This window comes from Haliaeetus albicilla, chromosome 18 (genome assembly GCF_947461875.1).
Source record: "Haliaeetus albicilla chromosome 18, bHalAlb1.1, whole genome shotgun sequence".
NCBI lineage: Eukaryota > Metazoa > Chordata > Aves > Accipitriformes > Accipitridae > Haliaeetus > Haliaeetus albicilla.
Window position 1 is genome coordinate 29947525 of NC_091500.1, and position 27075 is coordinate 29974599.

The 27075-nt window shown below is 60.1% G+C and overlaps 2 protein-coding genes and 1 long non-coding RNA gene across 3 annotated transcripts; 1 reads left to right on the top strand and 2 right to left on the bottom strand.

The window, feature by feature from the left end:
- Positions 1 to 6215, bottom strand: AMHR2 (anti-Mullerian hormone receptor type 2). Its single transcript, XM_069806527.1, has 12 exons — positions 6097 to 6215; positions 5757 to 5869; positions 5486 to 5635; positions 4617 to 4787; positions 4040 to 4132; positions 3502 to 3611; positions 2626 to 2850; positions 2249 to 2363; positions 1992 to 2152; positions 1265 to 1412; positions 1040 to 1176; positions 1 to 234 (listed from the first exon to the last, which is right to left on the bottom strand). The coding sequence occupies exons 1-12, from the start codon at positions 6213 to 6215 to the stop codon at positions 1 to 3; spliced, it is 1776 nt and encodes a 591-aa protein (XP_069662628.1).
- On the bottom strand, positions 6166 to 25290 carry SP1 (Sp1 transcription factor). The gene is made up of 6 exons (XM_069806327.1): positions 25176 to 25290; positions 23750 to 23844; positions 21570 to 23064; positions 10794 to 10962; positions 10428 to 10627; positions 6166 to 10312 (listed from the first exon to the last, which is right to left on the bottom strand). The coding sequence occupies exons 1-6, from the start codon at positions 25180 to 25182 to the stop codon at positions 9993 to 9995; spliced, it is 2286 nt and encodes a 761-aa protein (XP_069662428.1). The 5' UTR covers positions 25183 to 25290; the 3' UTR covers positions 6166 to 9992.
- Positions 25252 to 27075, top strand: LOC138689814 (uncharacterized). Its single transcript, XR_011328669.1, has 2 exons — positions 25252 to 25431; positions 26574 to 27075. It is a non-coding gene; the product is annotated as an uncharacterized lncRNA (long non-coding RNA).

Here is a 27075-nt window from a genome sequence, read left to right on the forward strand (position 1 = left end):
TCAGTTTCCCCCACTTGCACCCACCTCTCGGTCAGCTGCAGGGGGAGCGGTCCGGAGGTCGGAACCCCCCGGGGGGGCGGCGGCGGTGGCAGCGTGTTGGGGGGGGCCGGTAGCGGGCGGGGGGGGGCCGGCAGCCAGGCGTTGGAGCCGCTGGAGAGCCCGCTCGGCCGAGAGGCGGGCTTCGGGGTCGGGGTCCCAGCAATCCTCCAGCAACTCCGGCAGAGCCCCCCCGGGCTGCGGGAGCCACCCCCCCCACGGCATCAGCGGGGACCCCCCCCCCGGGTGGGGGAATCCCCGGGGATGACACCCACAAGCAGGGACAACCCCCCCCCCCGCCCCGCTCCAGGTAGGGACCCCCCCAAGCACCCCAGGGGAGGGGCCCCCAAGATGGGACACCCCCCCAGGCATAGACACCCCCTCCCCAGTGCAAGGACACCCAAACTGGGACCTGCCCAAGCAGGGACCCCCTCCCTCGGGCAGCGAGATGCCTTTGCACCCCAGCAGAGATGCCCCCCCCCAGGCAGGGACCCCCTGGACATGACAACCCCAAACAGGGACACCCTGTCCCCACCCTGGGCAGGGGCACCCCCAGCATCCCTGGGCACCTGGGCAGGGACCTCCCCATGCATGGGCACCCCCAAACACCCCTGGGCAGGCCCCCCCCCATCATGGGCACCCCAGGACACCCCCAAACACCCCTGGGCACCCAGACAGGGATCCCCCCCCGGGCATGGGCACCCCAGGACACCCCCAAACACCCCTGGGCACCCAGACAGGGATCCCCCCCCGGGCATGGGCACCCCAGGACACCCCCAACCACCCCTGGGCACCCAGACAGGGATCCGCCCCGGGCATGGGCACCCCAAGACACCCCCAAACACCTCTGGGCACTCAGGCACGGGCACCCTGGGACCCTCTGAGCATGGACCCCCCCCTCCTTGGGTCACCCCTGCCCATGGGCACCCTCAGCATCCCGGGGTACCCCTGGGCACCCAGGCAGGACCCCCCGCCGCCACCGTGGGTGCCCGTCAGGGCTGACCTGGGGGGCACGGTGCCAGGCGGGGGGGATGAGCGGTCGTCGTCGCTCCTCCACGGCCAAACGCCGGAGCTGGGCACCCGTGGGGCTGGCACCCAACTCCGCCTCGTACGCCAGCCGAAACGCCGGCACGGGTGCTCCTGCGGGACGAGATGGAGGGGGTCAGCGGGGATGGGGGGGGGGGGGGGGAGTTCTCAAGGGAGCAGGGGGGGCACCCATGGGGCTCACCGGGGCTGAGGGCCTGGCAGCGTGAGAGGATCTCCCAGAGGAGCAGTGCCAAGGCGTAGACGTCCGCCTGCCGCAGCGCCCGGCCCCATGCCCGCAGGTCCAGGCTCTCGTCCAGGATCTCGGGTGCCAGGTACCGCTGGGTGCCCGCCTGCGCCCACCCGAAACCGCTCGCACGGCACACGGCGAGCACCGGGACCCCCCACGGGGTTTGCACCAGCGCCGTGTGTGCACATGGGCGAGGGTAAGGTTTGCAGCAGGGTCGTGCATGCGTGTGTGCCGGGGTGAGCCTCGCACCGGGGCTGTGCTTGCACGTGCACCAGGATCACGTGTGCGCGTGTGCCAGGGTGAGCCTCGCACCGGGGTTGCTCTTGCACGTGCACCACGTCCCATCTTACAGCAGGGCCATGCTTGCATGTGCACTAGGGTAAGGCTCACACCAGGGCCACACGTGGATGTGTGCCAGGGTAAGGCTTGCACCAGGGTTGTGCATGCATGTGCACAGTGGTAAGGCTTGCACTAGGGTCGTGCTTGCACATACACCAGGTCCCACCGTGCACCAGGGCCGTGCTTGCACGTGCACCAGTCCCCCCCTTGCACTATGGCTGTCCTTGCACGTGCATGAGGGTTTGGCTTGCACCGGAGCTGCTTTTGCACCTGCACCACACTGCCAGCAGCACGAGCGGGTCCCATCCCTGTCCCACCCGTGTCCCCATCCCATCCCCGGCACCTTGCGGATGGGCACGACGTGGCGGGCGCTGGTGCCGGCCTGGGCACGCGGTGGCAGCGCCAGCGCCAGCCCGAAGTCCCCGATGGCGCACGTCCCATCTTCCCGCACGAGCACATTCTGGCTGCTCAGGTCCCGGTGCACCACGCTGGGCTTGTACAGGCCTGGGAGGTGGGATTGGGGGGGTGTCACAGGATGGGGGGGGGGGGAACACCCTCGCAGAGGCCGGGCGAACTCGGCGCACGAGTGGCTGCACTCACCGTCGCGCCAGAGTTCCTGGTGCAGGAAAGCGAGGCCGCGGGCGAGGGAGAGTGCCAGGCGCACGCTGCCGGCCCACGTCCCCACGTGCTGCTCCAGGAAATGTCGCAGGGAGCCCTGCGGACACGCGTGGGGACACGTGTGGGGAGACGCGTGGGGACACGGGGCAGCCCCCCCCCGCTCTGTGTGCACGCACCCACCTGCCCCCCTCTGCTTGCAGGGGCACCCCGCGATCCGGTGCGTGCACGGGCACGGCACAACCCGCGTGGGCATCCCGGGCACACACGCGTGCAACGCGAGCGGCCCACGCACGTGCACCCCCGCGTGCAACCCCCCCGCACCCACCAGCGCCCCGTGCCCACCCCTCGCTGCCACTCACGGCGGGGTACAGCTGGAGGACGAGGAGCCCCCCCCGGGCGTGGGGTCCGGCACCCCGCGTCCCCAGCAGCCTGGCCACGTTGTCGTGCTCCATCAGGGGCAACCCGTGCACGGCCCGCTCCGCCGCGAAGCGTCCAGCCGCCCCCGCCACGAAGGCCTTGATGGCCACCGGCCGCTGCTGTAGGGTGCCCCGCCACACCGCCGAGAAGCGCCCCGTCTGCAGCACCTGCCGGCGCCCGCAGCACCCGTGGGTGCCCATAGTGACACCCCAGGTGTCCCCTCTGGGTGAGGGGATCCCACGCGGGGTTGGGTGACCCCCAGGTCCAGGGACAGGCAGCCCCGGTCACCCATGGGTGGCCCCAGCCCCAGGAACCCCAAGCTCGTACCCTCAGCGCTGGGCACCCATGGGTGCCCCCAATTCCTGAGCACTCCCATGTGTAGGGATCCCCATCTCCAGGCACCCACGGGTGTCTCCAGCCCCAGACACCCCCACACCCAGGGATCCCCAGCCCCAGCCACCCATGAGTGACCCCAGCCCCAGGGTCCCCCAGCCCCAAGCACCCCAAATCCAGTAGCCCCAGTCCTGGGCACCCATGGACACCCTCAGCCCTGGGCTTCCTTGTGCCCACCCCTGAACTGCTGCCCCCCCCCATTTGTGCCCTTTCCATGGGTGCCTCCCAGTCCCCTCCCCATACCGGTGCCCCCATACAGGTTCCTCCCCAGTATTGCCCCTTAAGTGCCCCCCATTTCGGTGCCCCCCCCCGAACCTCCCATCAGTGTCCCCAGCGTGGGTGTCCCCCCCAGGATCCCCCAATGGGTACCCCCCTCTGTGGGTGCCACCCCCGTGGGTGTCCCTCGCCCCATGGGTGCCCCGCACCTGCAGGAAATGCAGCGCAGGCAGGTCCGGGCTGGGGGGCTTTGCAGGGACCCCAACCCTCCGGCACCCCCGGGGTGGCTGCCGCGTATGGGTCCTCACCCGTCGCAGCCCTGGTAGGGAGATGTGGGACACAGGGACACTGGTGACACCCCCACCCAGGGACCCCCCCATAATCAGGGACACAGGACCTGGGGACATGGGGGACACCCCCCCCACCACCCCCCGGGGACACAGGGGATGTGGTACCCCAGGATTCCCGCATCTGGGGACTCCTGCATCCTAAAGACACCCCACCCGGGCACCCCCACACCCAGGGGTCCCCAGTTCACTGGGGACCCCCCAGCCCCAGGGACAGAGTGACACGGCACTTGGGGACCCCCACACCAGGAGACCCCCACCCTGGGGACACCAGGGACGTGGCATTTGGGGACACCCACACCCAGGGACACCCAGGGGACACAGGGTATGGGGGGGCCTGTGCCCAGGGGTCCCCAGATCCCATGTCGTGTCCCCCCCCCCCCGGTGTCCCTGTCCCTACCGAGGATGGCTAGGCAGGTGAGGAGGAGGAGGAGGAGGAGAGGTCCGGCACCCCACAGCCACAGGGTCCCCACGGACCCCACATGGCCGGGCACTGGGGACAGAGCCTGTGGTGACACAGGGGCCCCCCCCAGACCTGGCAGGGACCCAGGCATCTGGGGTGGGGTGTTCCCCTCTTTTGGGGATCCCATGGGTTCCCCAGCACCCTGTGGGTCCCAGGGCCCTCCCCCATAAACTCCCCATCCTGCTATAGGTCCCCTATAGGTCCCCGGACCCCCCCATCACTCCCCCAGTCCCCTTTGGAACCCACATCCCCCTATAGGTCCCCTAAGGGTCCCAAGTGCCCCCCATGGGTCCCCCAGGTGTCCCAGATACCTCCCACGGGTCCCCTATGGGTCCCAAGCCCCCCCGACATGGGCGTTCAGCCCCCCCATGGGTCCCACATCCCCCTGTGGGTCCCCTAAAGGTCTCAGGGTCCCCCCCAGTCCCCCATGTATCCCCAAGGCCCCCCCCCCGGGTCCCCTAGCCCCCCTGGCCTCCCAGTGGATCCTATCCAGCCTCTCAGTGCCGCCCAGTACCAGGGCTGTGGTGGGGCCCCCCCAGCCCCAGGGCTGTCCCCATCCCGCTGGCGTTGCCGTTGCAGAGGTGGCCGTGGCAGAGGCAGACGAGGACGCCGCCGCCGGGGGGTCCCGCGGGACTTGGGGTGCAAGTGGGAGAGGGGCAGGTGGCCCCCCCACCCCCCCAGCAGCCTGGGGACACCGCCGCTGTCACTGGGGCACCCCAGGGTGCTGGCCGGGGGATCCCAAGCCCAGGGATGGGGCAGGGGGTCAGGCCAGACCCCCATCCCCAGGACCCCCCCTTCCCGGTACCCCCCCTCCCTGGGACCCCCCCCACAGTGCTGCTCCATCCCAGCGCTGCTGTAGCTACTTCTCAAGGCCAAGGTCAAGCACAGCAGCTGGGAAGGGACCCAGGAGTCCGGGCTTCCCAGCAGCCCCCCCGCCCCCAACCCCCCCAACTGCCTCTAAAGGCAGGATCAGACCCCCCCATCCTGCCCCAGCTCCTCTGTCCCCCCCCCGATACCCCCCCCCAAGACAGGATCAGGCCCTAGCCCCTTCTCCCCAGTGCTACCCCAGGGCAGGATCAGGCCCCTCCATCCTGCCCCAGTTCCTTTTGTCCCCCTCCCAGGGCAGGATCAGGCCCCTCCGTCCTGCCCCAGTTCCTTTTGCCCCCCCCTCCCAGGGCAGGATCAGGCCCCTCCATCCTGCCTCAGCTCCTTTTGTCCCCCTCCCAGGGCAGGATCAGGCCCCAGCCCCTTCTCCCCAGCAATATCCCAGGGCAGAATCAGGCCCCTTCTCCCCACATTCCCCCTCCAGGACAGGATCAGACCCCCCCCCCCATATCAGAATACACCCCAGCCACCCCCGGAGCTGGGGGTAGGTGTTCTCACCCTGCACCAGCGCATGGCTCTGGTTCCAGATACCGATACAGCACTGGCTGGGGGGGCAACGGACGGTACCAGGCTTGGCCCCCCCCGAATCCCCCAACCCCCCCCGCACGCTGGGGTGCTTGTAGGAGATGCAGCTGAGGTTGCGGGGACCTGGGAGGGGGGGTGGAACACAAGAGGTGATGGCTACCAGCATCCCCCCCCCCCCAAATCCTTTCCCCCCCCACCCCCCCCCACCCTAGGGTGGTGGTGGTGGGGGAACCCCAGCACCCACCTGGCAGCCCCGGCACCAGCCCCATGGGTGCCTCCGGCTGTGGGGAAGGAGTTGGCAGGATGCGTGCGGGGGCCGGTGGGAAGAGGAAAGCGGGCCCTGGCTGGAGGCAGCCCCTGGGGAGGAGGAGGAGGAGGAGGAGGAGGAGGAGGAGGAAGGTGCAGCCCCCACAGCAGGGAGGAGAGCGGGACAGGGTGCCCTGAGTGGGAGCCAGCCCTTGCACCCCCACCCAAAGCCCCAATCCCCCCCCAAAGCGCAGCCGTTTCCCTCCAAATTGAGCTCCCTGCCTCAGTTTCCCCTCCATGCCACAGTCCAACCCGGTGCTGTGCCTCAGTTTCCCCACCTGGGACTGAATTCCGCTGCGCCCCCCTGCGCCGAATCGGCTGTGCTCCCCCGGTCAAACCCCCGCAGATTTCCAGACAACGCCAGCGACTCGTGTTTATTACAAAAAGAAATCATCATTCCCCATTTACAAAGGAACCCCAAAAAACTAACATTTTAATCTAAGTCTTTTTGTACAAAAAAATAGCACTTTGGGAAGAAAAAAAACCAAAACAAAACCCAAACAAACCCAAAAAACGCGTTTCGGGTGTTATGACATTGGCCACCGGATTTTTAGAAAACAAAACAAAAACCCCGAAAATTAATATATCGCACAGACATGACAAGATCAAACAGTCTTGACAGGGAAAGAGAATTATTGCCAGTGTGGAGGGGCCGGATCCTGCGGGACCCCCCTGCCAACCCCCCCCCCGCTGCATAGACAACCGGCCCCGGTCCCCCCGAGATTAAGGGGTGATGGTGGATTAAAGCTGGGAGATGGGGAAAGCCTTGGGGACAGCCCCAACACCCCAATTTCTGCCCCCCCAACCCCTTGGCGGGGGGATATAAAAGTCTGGGGGAGGTGGGAGGGGAGTGGGGGCTCGTCCCCAGCCTGTCACCCCCTTATCAAGGCACATTTTTGTGTGTGTGTGTGTCCCCCCGTCCCATCCCAGGAATGGCTGGAGGTGTTTTGGGGGGGGGTGGTGGGGGCTGTGGGGTGCTGCAGAGCCAAAAGGGGGATGATGGGGGCCAGCTGCCCCCGACACTGGGAGCAGCACCAGCAGCACCCCCCCTCCCTGATCCTCTGACCCCCCCCAAAACACAAAGGAGGGCGAGCACCCCGGGCTCCATGCAGAGCCCACCCCGGCTGTCCCCAGGGTCCCCCGGGACCCCGCCGAGGGCCCCCCCTCTCTCCCAGCCGCGTTTCCATAGGAAAATTAAGCTCCATTAGGGATGATGGGGAACGGCACCGGGGCAGGGCGGGGGGGGACACACGACGACACGGGACGCCCCAAAACCCCACGGCAGAGCCTTGGTGAGGTTTTGGGATCTGGGTTTGGCACTTGATTCCCGCTCGGCACGGGGTGGGCTGGGACGGAGCAGAGCCGGCGAGCATGGGGGTCTCGGGGATGGGGGTCTCAGGGACCCCCACGTTACAGGGTGGGGTTAAGGAAAAAAAAAAGAAAATATCAACAATTAAATTAAAAAAAAAAAATTAAATTCCTGTTTTCTACCAATTCTCTGTAGCTTCCAGTATCAAGGGGGGGAGGAGACGGACACGACGCGCTGGGGAACTCATAGTGCTTCACAGATTATTAAAATACAAATGCTTAAAGTTTCCTATATAAAAATATACAAATGCAAAAATATATATCGAGAGAGAGAGAGAGAGAGAGCGGAAAGATCGGCCAGAGGAATCGCCACGCTCACCGCCTCCCTCCCTGCAGAGCTTTTTCTTTTTTTTTTTTTCTTAAAAAAAAAAACCAAGGTAAAAACACCTTCACCCTTCACAGTTTGGCTGGGTTTTGCCACCGATGGTTCAGCCCCAGGGGGGGTCCCTGGTGTGGATTCGGGGGGTTCCCCGGCTCCAGTGAGCCCACCCCACCGTGAGAAGCATCCGAGCATGGATGAACTTGGGGTTCGGTAGAAAATTCAGCCCTAGTAGCTCTCCTGGGGGTGCCCCGGCTGGGGAGCGCTGGTTTAACTCCTCTCCAAAGGCCTTTCCAGCCCACCTGAGCAATTTTGGCAACCTCAGCCCCAAGTCGGCATCTCCCTCCTGGCGGTCCCAGCTCTGCCGAAGCCCACCAGGCAGCCCAGGGCAGAAGGAGGCATCTCTGGGAACAGGGAGCACGGCGGTGGGGATTGCCCCTCTCAGCATCCCAAGAAATTTCCTGGTTATCCTCAGGCAGGGAAAAATAAAATGCTTCTAGAAAATGATATAGCAGAACCCCCCGTGTTTGGGTGGGGAGGGAGGAAGATGCCTTTGGCAGGTGGGATTCTCAGATCTGAGATCAGCGAGCAAAAGCGGGGGCTTCTTGCCTCCATGCTGGCTTTCCCCCCGTGAACAAAGGGGATACACGCGACAAACCTGACCCAGCGCGACCGGGATGCCCCCGTCCGCCTCCACCTCTCCGAACCACTAACATGAGCTCGACCCCCTCTCCAGCTCCGAACTGGGGTTGGTTTCCACATCCCAGGGTTTTTCCTATGACCAACGCTCTGCTCAGCTCTCCTCTAAACTTCCCGGTGGAGCTCTCTCCTCTCCAGCTCAGACCCACTTCGTGCTCATCTCACCCCAAAATTTCTGCTCAAAAACAAGAAGAGATTTCACCGAACGGCTCCCTGCAGCCTTCAAGGGGGTGGTTGGGATCCACATCCCACCGCTGCCTTGTTTCGGGGACGAAATAAAGCTGCCTCGTGCACTCTGCGTCACCCTGAGATGAAATCCCCCCTGGTATCGGGGGGACGGTGCTGGGCCCCCCCCCCCCAGCTCCTTCCTGCGGCGGGCAGGGGAGCCCCTGCCTGTTTACTGCCGGAGGGGAAAGGGCAGATATTGTCTGGACTGGAGCAGGAAGAGGAGGGTGTGGGAGGAAGAACGGAAGAAGACAGCCATCCTGGTCCTCCCGGGGTGGGAAAAGCCAGGTATTGGAAAACCAAAAGGGTTTTCCCCAAACTGTCCCCATTTCACACACCCTTTTTTTTTCTTTTAGGAGGAAGCACAAGGAGCCACCTCCAGCAGCATCACAGCAAGACCCACGAGGAGACAGCCCCATCCCGTGTCCCTTCGATGCTTCACCCTCGCTGCTGGGACCTCATCGGGGTAGAAAAGTGCCGTCTCCCGCCAACCAGCTCTGGAGGTGCTGATTTTTCAGGATTATTATTATTCTCGAGACCAACGGCGGCCAAAAAAAAATAGGTATTTTCCCCGAGGAGGACCTCCTGAGCCATCTCCCACCGTACCCCAATGCACCAGGTCCCAGACCCTCTGCTAAATAGCTCGAGTGAACCTGCACGAAACCTTTTACAAATCGATTCCACATGTAGAGTCACCGCTCCGCCCGCCAGAGCGAGGATTAGAAAAGCTGGAAGAAAAGGATCTTCGCGAAGAAGATCGCTGGAAAATAAAGATCAAAAAGTCCAGTGAAGGGCAGGGAGACGGCAGCTGTTTTTACAAGGGGGAGAAAAAAAAAACAAAAGCAAAACCTCACCCAAATAATTACAAAGAAATTAAAGAACAACCTAAAAGCAAAGCATATGAAAAAGACCAGGGGGTCGGGGTGTTTCCTTTTTTTTTTTAAGATTACAATTTAAAATGTAATATAAGGTCTGAAGGACAGCTCGGGCACTGTCCGAACTGCCCCAGAGGGTCAACCTGTCCCAAGATAAGGCATCAAAGAGACCAAACCATGGTCGCAGCAAAATCTCTCCTCTCTCAAACGAACACATTTTATATTTTTATATATATAATAATAATATAGAATCTTTTTTTCTTTTTTTTTCCTTTTTTTTTTTTTTTGGTTTTTTTGGTGTTTTTTTTTTCCTAAAAAGTATTTCAAGAATCATATACTTTTACCAAGGCATGATGGCGTCGAAGGCTAGCTACGGAGGGGCAGATGGATCTCAGGGAGGGAGTGGAGGGAGAGGGGGAAAAAAAAAAAAAAAAATAAGGTCAAGCCGAAATTAAAAAATATATATATAGCTCTGGCCTTCGTGTGTGGTCACCGGGCCCCGGAGGTCAGACAGCTCAAGGAGGGCTGCGATCCCAGGTAAGAGGAGCTGGGCTTTAGTGCTGGAGGGTGACAAGGGACGTCGCCCTCGCGGTGAAAATAGCTCCCGGCTCTGTCTCTGCTCGCCTCTCGGCCCCGTGCCGCCCGGCGCCGCCGTGTCGCCCACCGGTGCCCGCGTCCCGCTTCGCCCTCAGAACCCATTGCCGCTGATGTTGATGGACTGGAGGTCGGCCACCTGCATCACGTTGATGCCGCTGCTGGCCAGGCGGGCGATGCCCTCAGGGCAGATGGCTTCCATGGCCACCATGTTGGTGGCGATGAGGGCCGAGGGGGTGGCCCCGCCGTTACCCTCTGCTGAGGCCCCCGTGTCCATGGGGACGGCGGAGACGTTCATGGCCACGTTGTTGGCCGCACCTCCCTTCTTGTTCTGGTGGGTCTTGATGTGCTTGGAGAGGTGGTCGCTCCGCATGAAGCGTTTGGGGCACTCCGGGCAGGCAAATTTCTTCTCCCCTGGAAGAAAGGGGGGAGAGAGGGGTGAGGCGGAGGCTGGGCCGGTCCCTGTCCCCCCCGCCAAGCCCAGCAAGAAGGTGATGGACCCCAGGGGAAGCAGCATCCTGAGCCCTACCAGTGTGCGTGCGCTTGTGTCGCTGCAGCTCATCGCTCCGGGTGAAACGCTTCCCGCAGAGGATCCAGGTGCAGACGAAGGGTCGCTCCCCAGTGTGCCACCGCAGGTGAGCCCGGAGGTGAGAGGTTTTGCCGTACACCTTCCCGCAGCCCGGGATGTGGCAGATGTGTTGCTTTTTTTTCCCTGGATCCCCAGAGCTCCTGAAAGAGTCCAAGGGAAAGGAGTTAAAACAACCCTGAAAGCTCCAGATGACTGAAGGGAGAATGGGGCCAAACGAGGCACTTTGGGGGTTGCAGCCTGCTCCCAGGGATTCGAAGGTTGCTCGGGCAGCCCAGCATTGCTGGATCCATGGCAGAACAGCCTTACCTTCCCTCGCTGTCTTTGCAGTAGGGGCAGGTACATGCTTCCCTCCGCACTTTCCGTCCTTGCTGGGGCTGCGGGTCTGGGCTGGTCTCTCCTTCCTCCACAGCCGCGTTCTCGTCTCCCAGACCGTCTCCGCTCGTGCCGTGAAGACCCAGCTGAGCACCGTGGTCACCTGGAAGAAAACACAGGAGGTTACTACGGGTTCTTCGTCAGCAAAGCCCCAAGCAGTAGGAGGGATGTAAGAGGGGCTTTCCCTGGCCTTTCCCCATGGCAGCTGCAAAGCTGGGAGGGTCTCAGCTTGATTGAACCATAGGAAGTTATTAATTCCAGCCTTCTCCCTCAACTTTCCACAAGCTCCTGTGTTTTCAAGCCCTGACAATCCCCCACCGAGCTTTCCCTAAAGCCCTGGGGCTCTCCCTGCCCTCCACAGCACCCAGCAAAGCAGGGGGGTCCCCCCAGCTCCCCCACATCGCCCCACATTTTGGTCCATGCCCTCCAGTTTGCGACCAGAAGAGAGGCAAGAGCCACATCTCTCAGGAAAAACAGCCCTCTACGTCACTCCAGCCACCTGCCAACTATTTCAGCTATTTCAGCTAACCTAGCACAGAAAACAGAGCAAAAATGTAAACCAAGCAGCCGGTTCAGACGTAAGCCGGCTGGCTTGCATCAGTGTCAGTGATAAAGCAAGCATCAAAACATCGCCAAGGGAAACCCAGGCTTCTCCGAATCATGCCGTGCTACTGACCCCACTGAGGTCCCTTCCCCCCACCTTGTTTTTTTGGGCTGAAAGAGGCAGTTTTCCCTTTTCAAACATCTCCCCAGCTTAAACCTGATGAAAGCAACAATCCAGGAGCAAATCTACAGAGCAGATGCGAACCCTCCTGCCATTCCCCCCTCCAAAAAAGGCAGCGATAAATAAAGCAGGCTGAAAGACCATAGTCTTCAGCAGCATCCATCAGCGAAGATATTATCAGCACGCGCTCACTGGTTAATTACTGCGATTACAGAAAGGGATATATATATAAACTTGAAAAATCATCTGGCGCTGCTCGCAGAGCGAGATCCCTCCCCTCTCTCGAGGAGCAATTCCCAATTATAAAAGCCATAGGAACCGCAGGGTAGTGCTGACGAGCTCCCAAATGCAGACAAACATAAACCATTCGTAACGGGGGGGGTTGAGGGCTAGGAAGTTTTTAAGCCTATCAGTTTTCATTGCCATTTTATTGCTCTATGCTTATGCTGTCATCTAATTGCTTCTCCAATAACCTCATCTACACTTCACAAGTGTTTTATTTCCCTTCAAGCTCCGCTGCTTGATTATTTTCATGCTGAAAAGACAGAGCGGGCGCAGAGACAGCAGGCTGAGTAATCTCTTTTCAGCTGCAATTAACATATGCCAATAGGTCTAACGGCAGATTTAGAGCCGAGACGCTTCCGCCGGACAGGCGGCAGCATCCTTGGCTGGCTACGGGCTGTGATTCGTGCCCAAAATTCACCTTCTTCCTACCAACTTCCTCGCAAGCAGGCAGCCAAGGTTGAGATCACCGCCTGAACAGGGTGGTGGTCGAACATGGGGCTGAGATAAAACACACGTGGGTGCAAACACACACACATGCGCTTGTCCCCAAGAGCAAATAACACTGCGCTCTGCTGCTGTTTCCAGAGATCCTCTCCCACTGCCGGGAAATGAGGCTGCGTCGGGTGAATATTCTCCAAAAACACCCATCTGGGGGCTTTCCTGATGCCGTTTATCAGCAGCTGCCTGGCTGGGTCCAGCGAGGATTAGTTAACGGGAAGGACCATGCCAGCCAGTCCTGCCAAAGGCTGATGGGGAGGTCAGGATGCAAGGGACATAGTGGTGCCCTGGGGGATGCTGGTTCACTCACTCCATCTCCTCTTCCCAGTGCCCGGAAGCTGCTTCTTAAATAGGGAGCACAAACGTCGCAAAGCTGCCGTTTCCAAAGCCGGCACTCCCCAAAAAACAGCCCATGGTCCTGCTGCTGGTGTCCCCTGTGTCACAACAGGTCTGCAGGAATGAAGGCCACCTCCCCAGCATGGGGACCGAGATGCTGCCACTGGCAGTGGTACCACAGGAGGCTAGCACAGCCTTTTGAGAAGCCCTGCTGGGACAAGTACCTTCAGCAAAGCAGTGAAATTCACTTTAAAAACCTGGTTTTCCATGTAACAACTTCTAGGCAGGAGGCAGCATCCACAGGAGAGGTGCTGGCACTGAAGAAGGATAAACTTCAAACTTATGTTGGCCCGAAACGTCCATTAGCTGCATGCTGGGCTCTCTTCCTGCGGCCGGGAGGGAGTTTCACAACACAGAGACAGCGAGGGGGGAATGACGAAGAGTTTCTGGCAGCCGGCAGCCTTCCCCTGGTCCCGTGGCTTTGCTGTTACCAGCAGGTGTCAGTGGTGCCCTGGCAAAGCTCAGCGGAGGAGCCAGGGCAGGAGCCCATGCTCAGGAAAGGACAAAAACCACCATGAATAGATGGCTACTTGGGGCACCAGCCAGCTCACGGTGGCGATGCCCAACAGCTCTGTGGCGGCATTGCCAATGATCTGCATGGCTGGTGGGTGATTTATGTGTGCAGCTGGGCTGTGCTCCACATCTGGGCTTCCTCTGGCGAGAGGAACAGCTTCGATTTCACTCCTCCAGGCTGCAGCAGCATCAATAGGAGCTTTGCTCCCCATGCAGGAGCATGCAGACAGGGAGGCTTGAAATTAGGGCTGGCTGCTCTGCCCCGCCAAGTCTGCAGGGGTCCAGATTTTCTGGGAGAGGGCAGTGCTGAGCAAGCCCTTTGCCGTTGAGGACTAAGACACTCAGAGCATCAAAGCGACAACCAGGAGAAGGGTGGCAATCAAGGAAACGAAGCCTGACTCATCCACTTGCCCCGTCCCTACTTACGTCACACCAGGCCCAGTTTGTCTGCAGGGGGATGAGGCACACGCTGCCGTCTAAGCAGAAGCCAGGATGTCACCCATGTCATCCGTGGTACGGCGAGGGGCTGTGCTAACGTGTCTGAACCCCAACACTGCGTGTTAAAGGACGGTGCTGGCCCCAAAGACCATATAATCCTGCAGACGGTCCCCTCCAGTCTGCACCAGGGCAGGAGGAAACACTTGGCTGAATCACAGCCAAAAGATGCTGGAAATAACACCCATGACCGACACACTCAGACCAGTTCGGCCCCGGGATGGGGCTCCTGCATGGTGGTAGCATTAATAACTGCAATGGCAGTGGTTGTGTCTGCCCTCACACCGGGACATCAAGGTGGAGAGGAATATTGTTGGCCATCGAGTGACAGCGACCAGGCCAGGTCTGGCTGTTGAACACCACCACCGGGCAGGAGGAAGGAAATTGTCCCTCCAAAGGGGACACAATTTTGAGCCCCACTCAGAAATCTTGGCTGGGCCCTCCCATACCTCATCAGCAACATTCCTGTGCTCCCCGCAAAGTTTAGCAATTTTAGGACAAAACCTTTTCAGCCCCGTCCCCCCCAGCTCTTGCAACATATGTTTACAGTCTAAAACCAGCATGGAGGGAACCAGGGAGGGGTTTTTTTTTTTAAGCTTTATAAGCCAACGACAACAGCTTGCATTACAGCGACAGATTAGAGATTTCCCTGTCGCGTATGTGCTATCTGGGGAGAGCTGTTGTAAAAAGGAAGGAGAAGACACACGCGCTCTCCCCAAAATACGCTTGGGAGGGGGAGAATCCAGCCCTGATGTCTTGGAATGGCTTCAATCTTCAAACATGCAAAAGCCTACGCAGCATTTTATAGTCTGTTGGCATGTCATATGGAGGGGAAAAAACCCAAATCCTCCTTCTGGTAATCTATGGCTCGCATCTAATTAAGGTATAAATAAATTACGGCAAGAGAAGACAGATCTTGTACATACACGCTTCATTCTTCACATATCAGGACGCGCAGAAGTCTCCAGAATATTGCAGTTTCAGGAGAAAGCTTGGTGGAGAGAAACCAGCTGGATAATTTATGTTTATTATCTCTGCTAATATAGATTACTTCTAAGACTAAAGCTTTCATGGAGGCTGCCAAGCCCCTGGTCCATGCTCAGGTCATCGAAGTCCTGAAAAAAATGTATTAATAGAGCAAGGAGGGGGGTATAATCCTTGGAAAACCCTGGGGAGTAAAGCGGGACTTGCCTGTGAGGACAGGCAACAGGAGCTGACCCTGCTTTGCTGCGCCTGGCTCCTGTACTCGACCTGTCTTTGCCTGATGGAGCCCCTCCTCGACCAGCATGGGATGGGGCTACCGACCGCCAAGACCCCCCCCAGAAGAGGGGTAGTCATTTGCTGGTCTCACACTAAAAAGACCAAAGCACCCAAGTCTTGGCTCACGACTTCTCTCAAGACAAGGTGTTTCTTGTCTTCTAACTGCCCGTCAGAGGGAAAATGCTTCGGTTTAGTCGTTTTATTTAGCAAACTAAAACGAGGTGAGAAATGCCCTGTGGATAGAAGAGAGGAGCATTTTTAGATCCACCCCAGCTGACCTTAGGAGAGGGGAAACAGACTTGATGTTCATTTTTAGGGAGGATCTGGAAAAAAAAAAAAAAAAAAAAAGGTTTCTTGTGCAAACTCTGCAACATTGGCAGCTGCAACTCCACAGAGGCAGGAGAGGAAGAGGGGGGTAAGTCGTCACCACACAGAGCAGGGCACGCACGACAAACCAATGTCAGCTTCCAGACACAGTGAAAAGAGGCAAGAGGAAGTTCCAAGGCAAAAAGAAAGGGCAGCAAAACCCAGCAGCACGCAGCCCCGAGGCTCCCTGAACCTCTCGGCACATCTCCACTCATGGCGGACGACAGACGGCAGGCACGAGCCTGAAAAAAAACCCCATATCAAACCTTTCCAGCTGACAACTCAAGTTCTCACCGTTTCCTCCTCTTTTTTTTGGCAGAGTCTGAAAGCCCAGGGTGACAGCGACCAGCGTTGCCTCGCCAGTGCTTGCTGCTCTCCCCAAAACACACCACCACGCTCTACTCTAGACAGATCAAAGACAATTAAGCTGCACTTGCTACACAAAGGAACAAAGTAGGTTTTGTAATGCCGTCCCCTTGATTTTTATCTTGTTTGATTTCCTCACTAATTTGCAAAATGAGTTAATCTGCAGTAGGAAGTCATTCATGTAAATTAGCCAAGCTCTCGCTTAGTAATTCTTCGGAGTTATGGACAGTGGAGCGGGGAATACACGGTGCCCGGCTGCGTAAGATGGTGCAGTTTTGAAGTCAGACTGCAGCACATTGAGTAATCGTGTCTTAATCTGGAGTTTAATGACTTGAAAAGCCACACGTCAAGTTGGGCGATATCCTTTAATTGTTGGAGGTTTCTGTGCGTCACAATAAATTACACTTCCTTTGGAGAAGAAATAAATAGTGACAGAGCTGTTGGGTCAAGAGCGAGGTGGGCTGCAAGAGGAGCCAGAGCTGCGTCTGCCCAGCCTGGTGACACACAGGCAGAGGTAGAGGTGAGCTCGGAAGTCACCTTGTCCAATTTGCAAAATCCCTGACATCCCCCCGCCCCTCCCCTGGACTTGCTAAATACCTTTGTCGCACTGGAAACTGAAACGCAGGTCTCCTTTGCCCTTTTAATTCCAGTCTGGATTGCCGCAAAACTGTGATGAAGCCTCTAGCCCTGCCAAAGCCTTCACTGGGGTGGCCCTGCCAGGGCAAATCAGACCACTAGCAACCAGCAGCCGCGGCAGCCAGAGCACCCTCACCCTGTAGCATAGGCAGATCCTACCAAACCACGCCAAAAAAGAAATCAGGTTAGTTAAAAAGAGAAGTCCCTGATGATGCTTGAGGAGCATGGAAGGAGGAAAATGCCCAGCTGAGACAGGGAAGGGCAATCCCCGTGACCAGTGAGGAGGAGGAGGGCTGTGGCCTGAGCCCAGCCCAAAGCACACCCAGGAGATGGGGAAATCCCCGCCGGCATCTCTCACCGCACCTGAACCTCTGTATTCCTCTCGTCCACTGCAGTCAAGGGTGGATGGTTTTTCCAAGCCACAAAGCCCATGTTTTTAATCACGCCCCTCTGCAGAGAGGGGGAATTTGTGCCCACATCACTCACGGTATCTAACCTAGACGTCCTGCGTGGGGATGGGGTGATGGCTGGACGGCATGAGCCTCTCTGAAGTGGGAGCTAGTGCCCTGAGAGCCAACGCTCTGGAAAGGAGCTACGCTGAAACTACCCCTAGTCCTCAGGGGCCAGGATCCAGGTCCTGCGAAGGTGTGATAAAGACCACGCTTCTCGGTGAGGAGGCAGCAAGGCTGAGGTCGGCACAGATAAAAGGAAGGCGAAGATTAGGGCCCGGCGAGACGGTCCGGAGCCGGGCAAGGAAGCTCTTCCATGAGGAGTCACGGGGTGCGCGGCACCCAACCAGTCCAACCAGCATGGCTGCCAACCTGCTCGCATTCCTGGACAGCTGAGCCCCGGCCTCAAGAAGAAGGAGGAGGAGCAGGGCTGCCCCACAGAGCCCCAGACCCACGGCAACTCTGTGCAGGGCACAACCTCACCCGGACAAACCTGCGCTGCAGTAACACAGGCTCTGTATTGGGATCACTCCCTTTTCCCAAGCAGACCCTGCAATCTCTTGGGGTTTGTGTAATTTCTTCAGTAAATCACCCTCTTTATCATGGCAAGGAGAGAGGTCAGCCAAGGAAGTCGGGAGGGTATTTAAAGTCCAGCCCAGCTAGAGTTTAGAGAAGGAAATTTCACAATATAATTCTTTTCTGACGTGATGTCATGGGCGTAATGAAACAAACAATTAAAGCACGTTAAGGAGAGATCCTGTCAGGGCTTGCTGGCCCGAGATTGATTTCAATTTTCCCCTCCCCTCTGCAGACGATGCCATGTGGATGTCTCATCAAGGCCCTGCTACAAAGCTTCCCTTAAAAACAGAAAATAGGAGACAATCAGGTCTTTGTGTCAGTGCCCCGACGGCTGAGAAGAGCCCTGTAAGAACGAAGTCACAGCAGAGAGCTGGGGATGCATTTGGTAAACAGATTTCAAAGGGTTACTTCCCCTATGAAGGCTTTTTTTTTTCTTTCAGAAGGATGTCCTTGCTACGTCCCACTGCTCGATTTGACCACAAGCCTCCGTCCAAATGATAGACGGAGCCCCAAAAGGGAGCTCATCCCAGCAAAACACCCCTAGGCAGGGGCATGGCTGGGGGCTGCCCAGTCGCACCAGTGCTCCGGGCACCCTCCCAGCTCCATCCTCCCCAGCAATAAAACATCCTTCAGCACTCACAAAACAAGGACCTCAGATGAGGGGTTTAACTGCAGCACTGACCTAATGGGAAGCCACCGCTGGACGCCTGTTTACCCAGCACATACCTCAGCCAGGCAGGGCTCTCTATCTCCCAGGCATGGAGCTCTACGCAGCAGGATTCTGCCAGGGACAGGTACGTGGGGCAGAGCCACTTCACTGGCAAAACTATGCGGACACGGAGCTAAAAAAAGTCCCTCTCCTCCTCCCTAAAGCTCGGTCAGAAGGGGAAGAGAAACCCCGACGTCGCAAACTTCTCAAAATCACCCCAACCCCACTTGCCACAAAGCCTCCGCACGAAGGCGCCTTGTGCAGGACATCCCCTCCACAAGCACCCCAAAACGTCTTTCCTTCATCCCGCAGGCAGTCCTGCTGCCCACTCATGTGGGAAGCAGTGGCACCCAAACCCACGTGCGGGTTTTTGGGGCAATGCCAGCCAAGGAAATCCCCTCCCCGGCTCAGTAGCTGCCTTCCCCTCGAAGCAGAGCCGGCTGCAAGGCCTGTTTGCCCACATACCAGCCCATTACAGTCACAGACCTTCTCATGCCTCTGCCACCGGGCTAATTCACAGCCCATCTAACACCGAGGAGGAGGCAGCCTGCAAACCACCTAATTAATATAAACACAGGCTGAGTTACACTTGCACAGAGCTCAGGGCTCTACCTCATGCCCAGGAGCAAAAATCTGATTTTTAAAGACCTTTTCAGGTGTCATTTTCTCCAGGGGGATCTCTCCCCTTCCTGCTTTGCAGAAAGAAAAGCGAAAAGCAGAAATCTCATCAGCGACTTGCCCCCAGCCCTAACAGGGGGCTGAAAGCCACAGCCCAGAGGAGTCCCCCTGCCCACGGATCGGAGCAGGGTTCAAGAGAGGAGACATGTGCTTCCCCCAGCCCAGCAGCAGCCATGCCAGGACACCAGAGTGGCTGTCAGCCCCAAAGGAAGCTGAGCTGAGTGAGCTCTTCGAAGTAGCTCAGCTAAGGCAGACATGCAGCTAAGTGGTAGGAAACGTGGCAGCTGCAAACCCAGGAGGCAGCTGGGGTGCACGCTCAGCTACCAAAACCCTTCGCCATGCACCCCCTTCTCCCTGCCACACCGTCACACAGGGCAAAACCCAAGGGGACGGGAAGACCGGCTGCGAATCTCCCCTCCCAAGCAAACCTGGGGTTTATTTTCCATTCACCTCCATCGGAAGCAGAAGAGCTTTCTCTGCTACAAAAAACTCTCCCAACTCTTAGTCTCGAGCAGAAAGCAAGTGCAGAACGTTCCAGCACACGTGGCACGTGCTCACACAGCTGCCGGCAGCTGAAGGGGAGGCTCCTCATGGAAAACATTCAGCAATTTGGACAACAGGCAGATTCGGTAACAAACTGTTCCCTTAACTTGCCATCAGAGAGCTCGGACCCGGAGCAATCTGCGTTCGCAGGCCCCAAACACGGCAGAAGATGGCCCAGCTATGAGGCCACGGTGTGGCTGGAGACGATGCACCCAGTGCAAGGTCTGGGGCAGGGGGACTCAGCACCCACCTGAGAGGGGCTGTTTGCAGGTGGCAGGGGGACAAACAGACCCATCACCACATCTGACGGACCCAGCTAGAGAAAAGGTCCTCCAGCCTGGAGTTAAGCCCCGCAAATTGTGTGAATGGATCAGTGCCAGGAAGCTTTCTGTCCCAGCCGCAGCCTCTGCAATCTCGTCCTAGGAGCCTAACTGATAGTCCCATTGAGTTGGGGGCTCAGTGGGACCCTGCAAACCCTTTGAAACCTGAACCCTGCTCTGGTTTTTCAAACGTAACAACATCACAGTGCCATCTGAACGTCACATCCTCGGACCTAAGAAGAGCGAGGCCCTTGGCCGTGGTTCTCAGTGCAGCCGCCAGCGTTGGACAGTGAATTCATCACTGCGGATCAAGAGCTAAACACGCTGCTGAGCTAAAAAAAAAAAAAAAAAAAAAAAAAAAGAGGAGGAGGAGGAGGCGGTGGCTCCCCAGCGTGAGCGTGTTGGGTGGGTGGTCTCTGGAACGTTCCTCCCTGCCCCACCTCCGAGGGCAGAGCCAGGCACAAATACAGGAACTACGAGTTGCCCATGCGTTTCTCCAGCGCCTTCAAAACAAGAAACAAGCACGCCTCCACGCAAGCGGCCCCACCAGGCTGCAGGGCGAGGGGATCGTGCTGAACCCGGGCAGGCGAAGACAAAAGGGACCCTTCACCACCTGCATTTCCACGTATAAAAGAGGTGATGTGCCGCCAGCTCCCCTCTGGGTGCAAAAACAAGCGTGCTCTAGCACAAGCGGGTGTCTCTGCTCAGGGAAATCCAAGGATCAGGCTAATCCCGACTGCGGTGCAGTCTGTAATAAACCCGCGGACGCCTGCAAGCCAAGCTGCTGTAGCAACAGCCCAAAATAATGCTGCAAAACAACTCCGGGAGAGCAACCGCCTCTTCTCGCGAGAAGGAAGCACGAGTCAGATTGAGCAACATTTTTTGCTGCCTCTCAGCTGTGACTAAATCTAGCAACTGCCTTTTTAGCCAGAGCCAGAACAAAAAAAATAAAAGAAAAACACTGGAAAAGCAAGCAGAGCTCCTTTTCAGCACCGATTTCTTCCGCGGCAGGAGCCTACGGCCCCCTCGTACAGGCAGGCAAGGCATTTCCAAGGGGAAACCAAGCAGCCTGAAGCTCACACACCATGTCCACACACACGCCCCCAGGCTGGTGGGAGGTTTTCGGAGATGACGGGACTGATCCAGGGGGAACTGAGCAGGGTGTCCTGCGCCAACCGTGAACACAGGGCTGTCTCGACCACGATGAGATCACAGCGTCCCACACCAGCACCCAACTTTAGGCTAAATATACACTTAAAGAGCCCGTTCTTTTGCCCCTGCAAGGAAATTCCCCCAGGGCTTTTTGTTTGTTTGTTTTCTAGGGGGAGGGCAGGGGGACTTAAGTTATTCCTGAGTTTTATAAGGCCGTGACTCTTTCTGTGGGCTCCCGCAAGCTGAGGAGCTGAGCTGGGCTTGGGTCCATGCCCCAGCCCGAGCCCCCCTGCCACGGCCATCAGGGCAGGACAGCAGCCTCGCACAAAACCAGGCTTCACCCTTAGCACTGCACGCAGCGTCCCCCTTCTCCTCTGCCTCTCCTCCCCGCACATCTCCCTCCTTCCCCATTCACAGCCATCTCCTCTGTTTCTTTTCATGCAATCAGCCGCCCAAGAGTTACTAGATCAGAAACTCTCCAAAATTAGTTTCATTGTCTTCCGGCGATCGGCAGAGGCTTAACACTTCCTTCCCAGAGCCAGCATAAGCAGCAGCCCGCTTGCCAACTCTGTTTGGCATCCATCACACCCAGCTCCAGCCCTGGCATGGCTGTGCCAGCGCCCTGAACCCCACAGAGTCCAGACCGTGCATGGATCTGGCTGCACGCAGCCAGGCAACATCGTTTCGCCTTTGATTTCCTCTGCCTGGCTACAGAAAAGGAACCAAGACAAAACAACTTACCGGCAGTGTTTGCTATGGCCAGCGGCAGCCCTTGCAGCTGATGCACCTGGATCCCAGACGCTCCCAAGGCACTGAGGTTAATAGTCTGGAGGCCTGGCATGGAGGAGAGCTGGGCAGCGTTGACCGTGACAGTGCCGCTGGGGAGGGAGGCGATGGGGGTAAGCGTGGTGCTGGTGCTGCCCGTCTGCCCCAGTGACACTCCCTGCATGGGGGCCAAGGTGATTGTCTGGGCCTGGGGGTTTTGAACCTGAAGGTTTTGGAGCTGGATGGTCTGCCAGCTCACCTGCCCGTTGGGACCCACCGTGGGCGTTCGGATGATGATGGGCCCAGAGTTGGGGACAGCCTGGAGCTGCAGGTTCTGCAAGGCGTCTTGGGAGATGGCTTGAGTGGCAAAGGTCTGGCCAGAGAGCGGGGTGGTCTGGAGGGCTTGGATTGTTTGCCCTCCTTGGACTAGCTGTGGCTGGATCAGGATCTGCTGCTGCTGTTGTGATTGCTGGCTTTGATCCCCCTCTTTCTGCTGCCCCGGCTGCAAAGCCACCCCAGAAACTGGGCTCTGCAGTGAGTCCGAGCTCTGGACGCTGCTGACTCTCTGGGGTGTCTGCGCCTGGACGTTGGTTCCCACCGTTGCGCTGGTGGAAAAATTCATGATGCCCATGTTACTGGTGGTGGTGGTGGTGGAATAGCTGTTGGCGTTGGTAAAAAAGGCGCCAGAACTAGCATGAGACGTGGCCGTGTTGGTGGAACTGATGGCAGCGCCCGAGGTAGCTGGCTGGGAGCTGCTGTCCGGAGAGCCGGAGCTGCTCAACGTGACCGTCTGAGAGGTGGGAGCCAGGCTGGCGGCCACGCTGTTGACGGGCAGCAAGGTGATGTTGCCGTTCAGAGCCACGGGGACGTTGGCCACATACTGGGTTTGCCCTGAGAGGGTGTTGTTGGTCAAGCCCACGCCCTGGATGGGGACAGCCTGCTGCAGCAGGTTTGGCATGGCGATGAGGTTACTCGTCCCCGCTCGGCTCGTTATGATCTGCTGGTTTGTGCCGGGGATGATCTGGAGCTGACCAGAGGCATCCTGCTGCACGTTGACTTGGGCAGGGGTGGTGGCAAACTGGAGCTGCTGCCCATCGATGGTTTGGAATTGGGGAATGACCTGGTACTGGATATTTGGGATAACTCCTGGCAGGCCTGTGAGCACCTGCTGGTTCTGCAGGCTGGAAGTGGTCGTGACCACGTACTGCCCCGCACTCACGGGCCGGCTTTTGGAGGCATCTCCGCCGTTGCTGCCATTGCTGCCCTGTTCTTTGGAGGCCGTCGGCGTGCTGGAGCCAGCAGAAATGATTTGCCAGCCGTTGGCGGACTGGGCTATCTGAGCGGCGGCGGCTGTGAGGTCCAGCTCGCCACTCCCGCCTTGCTGGCCCTGGGAGCTGTTGGAGTTCTCATTGGGAGACTCGATCCTGCTGCAGGTGGCTGCCAGCAGAGCCAGCGGGGAAGGCTGTGATTCCTGGGAAGAAAAGGAGGAGTTAATGCAGGAGGCGGCCCGATGGGCAGGCCAAAAATTAAAAAAAGGGGGGGGGGGGAATTAAAAGAGCAAACAGGGAGGAGCATGCTTGGAAAAGATAAACACTCCTTCCTGAGAAAACACACCCACAGCCGGAAAAATACAACTGCCAGACACAGGGCTGTCAGGCCGGGACAGACTGAACCCACAGGGAAAAACCCTCTGGGCGGGAGGAAAGGGCAGGGAGTCTACATGTAAAAGGCACGGAGAGATGTCTCCTCCACCCCAAAGTGGGTGAACCTCCCCACAGGAGAACAGAACAGCTCCCGGGAAGTACAGTCATTTCTGGGCACCCCAACCTGGAGAAAGGCCAGTCAGGGCTGTGGTGTTTACTGGGAGCAGGGGAACTGTCATGTTTTCGAGGGCACCGTGCAGAGCTGGGGGAGGAGGGGAAGCCACGGGCGCTGCGGGTCGGCGCTCTGGCAGGGCATTTGGCAGCATTGACGATCCCCCGGCGCACTCTCGCCCTTTTCCTCTCCCTGGGGAGAGGAACCGGTGTAACGCTCGGCTGGGCCAAACAAACACCTCAGCCCGGCCCTGGACTTTGCCACGGGGACGGCGAGTTCCCCAGGGCGAGTGGAGCCAGGAGGCCGCCGGCTTGGGGCTGTTCCTCCCTTGTCACACTCACCTGGCCCTCCCCACTGCCTGCACTGCTGTTACTGCTGGCATCTCCTTCGCCCTTCTCGGGCTTCACTGTCGCCATCTCCTCGGGACTCTCTTGGTCTGCGCGGGCGGGAAACGACAGCAGGAGTTAAAGACATTTCTGGGCAGGAGAGGGGGATCAGGAGCGCGAGGGCACACGGGGATTCAAGGGCAGGGAATGCAGAAGGGCTGGGCAGAAACGGGGGCGGGGGGGACGGCCCGCTGGCAAGCACTCTGGGGGGCCCGTGTGCTCCTCGGGCACTGGCGCGAAGGGGCTGGGAACCGGAGGGAGCTGCCAAAGGGGAGCTGGCAGCGGGACAGGCGGAGGAGGACCCGGCCCGGCTCCAGGCCCCAGCTCCTCCCCACCCGCTCGGGACACTCCCTGGCCCCCGTCGAGGTCCTCCCCGGGCCTCCCCTTTCCCTTCCCCGCTGGCCTAGGAGCACACCTCCCGCCCTGGCCCTCCGTGGATCCACCCCGGCAGCCCTTTCCCTGCCCTGCCCACGGATTCCCCGCCGCGGATCCAGCCCACGGGGCTCCCCGGGGATCCCCTGGCCGGGACTCCCCTGTCTGTCCTCCCAGTGACCCCACAGCACGGGGGTCCCCGCTCCCCTCCCCAAATCCCTCCTTCTCCCACCGCTCAGGAGCCTCCTCATCCTCCTCTAGCAACTCCCCCCCCCCCCGCCCCGGCCCTGAGGCTTGTGCCCCCCACTCTCCCCCACACCCCCAGCACCCTTCACCAGGGTCCCCTCCAGCCCCCCCAGCATCGCTTCCATGGACTCCCCCCCTCAAAAAAAGAAAACAAAACCACCCCCAGCAGGTCACACCTTCCCCACGCCTCTCCCCCCCCCCCCCCCGGGCCCTCGCCCCACGGCTTCCCCCCCCACCCCCCCTCGCATCCGCCCCCGCAAGGCGCCTTCCTCGGGGGCTGGGGGGAAGCGCGCCCCCCCCCCCGGCCTACACCCTTCCCCCACAAAAATCCTCCTCTCCGCGCCCGATCCCCCGGCATCCTCCCTCACACACACACCCCCCGCCGCCCCCCTCCCTCCTCCTCCTCCTCCTCCTCCTCCTCCTCCGCTCCCATCCCGTCCCGTTCCCCCGAGGCCTTCCTCCCCCCCCCCCCCCCCTCCTCCTCTTCGGCACGTCTCCCCTCAGGAGAAGCGAAAAACGAGGCGACAAGAGGCCCGGCCCGACCCGGCGGGGCCCGGCCCGGCGTGGGGCGGGGCCGCCTCAGGCCCCTCCGAGCGGGCGGGCGCCGCCGCCGCCGCCGTCGTTTGCGTGTGCCTGGGCGGCCGCGCGCGCCCCTCGCTCCCATCGCCGCCCCCCCCCCCTCCTCCTCCTCCTCCTCCTTCCTCCCTCCCTCCTCCTCCTCCTCCTCCTCCTCCTTCAGCCGGCGCAGCGGGCCCGTCCTTACCGCTCATGGTGGCCGGGAGGGGGGGAGGACGAGCCCAAGCGGCGTCGGGGCGGGGGGGGGGGAGGAGGAGGAGGAGGAGGAGGAGGAAGGGGTGGGGGGCGGGCGCGCCCGGCTCGCTGACGAGGCGGCCTAACCCCGCCGGTGACCGCCAAGGGGCTGCCGAGGGAGGGAGCCGAGCGCCGCGGCCCCGGCCCCGCGGTCCGCCCCCGCCGCCGTGTTCGCCAATGGGATGCCGCCGCGGGAGGGAGAATGACGGGTAGGGAGGCCAACGGGAAGCGAGGGCGGGACGGTGGAAGGGGGGGAGGGGGCGGGAGGGGCGCCGCCCCCGCTGCCCCGCCCCGTGGGGGAGGGGGAGCGCCGCGGGCGGTGGCCAATGGGGGAGCAGGAGGGGGGGGGCCGGCTGTGGCGGGGGCCAATCGGGGTCCGCGCGGGCTCGCAGGGAGACCCCGTATGGGAGCGGCCGCGGCGGCGTGGGCCGCGGCGTGATGGGCGCGGGTCGCCGCCAATGGGTGGGGGGAGGCGGGGGCGCAGGAGGGATTGGCAGCGGGGAGCGCCAACCGGCCGCGCGGTTCGAGCCGCGGAGGAAGGCGGGCTCGCATACTGACGGGAGCGCTGACCAATCCTTCGCTCGGAGGCGTCGGCCGCGGCGGGGCGCCGCGCCAATGAGAACGGCGGTCCGTCTCAAACTGGCCAATAGGTGCCGCGGGGAGGCGGGGCGAGCGGCCGGGCTGCGCCCTTGGAGGGACGGCTTGGCGGCGCCGGGAATGTGGCGGAAAAGGCGCCATTTTGGCGCTGGCTCCGCCCCGGCCGCCGCCGTCGCTTTGCCGGGAGCCGGTCGCCCCACAGCCCCGGCAGCGTCCCCGCCGGCTCGGTAACCCGGGCCGTGTCGCGACAGTGCCGCTTTTCGCCCCCTTCCCCCCCCCTCCGTCACCTTTTCCTATCATGAGCCACCTCAGCCCTGTCGCGACAGCCGCCATCCGGGTGTGCGACTTGTCTTCACAGGCCCGCGGCAGGGGCCTCGTCGCTGTGTAAACATCCCCAGGGCCCTGTCACCACAGCGGGCCCTGGAGTCCCTGTCATGACATGCCCCACGTCCTGTCACAGCACCCAGCCCTGTCATGACAGGAACTGTCACCGTGGGATGCCTGGGCCTTGCCCCTCTGCGCCTGCGGTCAACCCTGCTCTGGGCGGGTTTTGGGGGGGGGGGGGAGTTCACAGCAAAAAGCCCCTGGTTTACAAAAAACGAGGTTTTTGAAGGCAAACGAGGTGTGAGTGTCCTTAGGGATGGGAAACGGGCACAGCCAGTGACAAACAAGGCGGGGAGGGGGGGGATGACACATGAGAGGTGACGTTTAATTTCTTAGTTTCTTTTTTTTTTTCCTTTCTTTTGCTTTCCAGCATCAAAGCCGCCCGCCCCGCACGGCGCTGTGTCTCATATGTGTGTCCCCCCCGACGCCGCTTTCCCATCCGCTGCCCGTCCCCACCGGCCACTGGCCTTTGATGTCCCCCAGTAACGGGCTGTGTGTGGGGGTGTCACAGCGTGGGGAGCCCCCCCACCCCAGCACCCTCCCACACACCCCACTGTTGATTTTGGAGGCACTACCGAGGCCAATGAGCCCCTCGCCCAGCGCCCCGCCGGTCGCCCGGATGCCGTCTTCCCCGTGACCTTTTTATTTTTCCACTTTTTTTGGCCTAATTCCCTTCATTCCCGCAGCTGGAAAATTGCCGTCGCTCACCGCGACCTCACCCCGCTTCCAGCGGAACCGTTTTATTTCGCCTTCTTGCCGCGGCACCAGCCCCGCTGGCCGCCTGCGAACCCCCGGTGTCATTAAAACAACGCTGGATGAAGAGCAGAGACCCCCTGCCCTGGGGAGGAGAAATAAAACCAACCCCCCCCGCC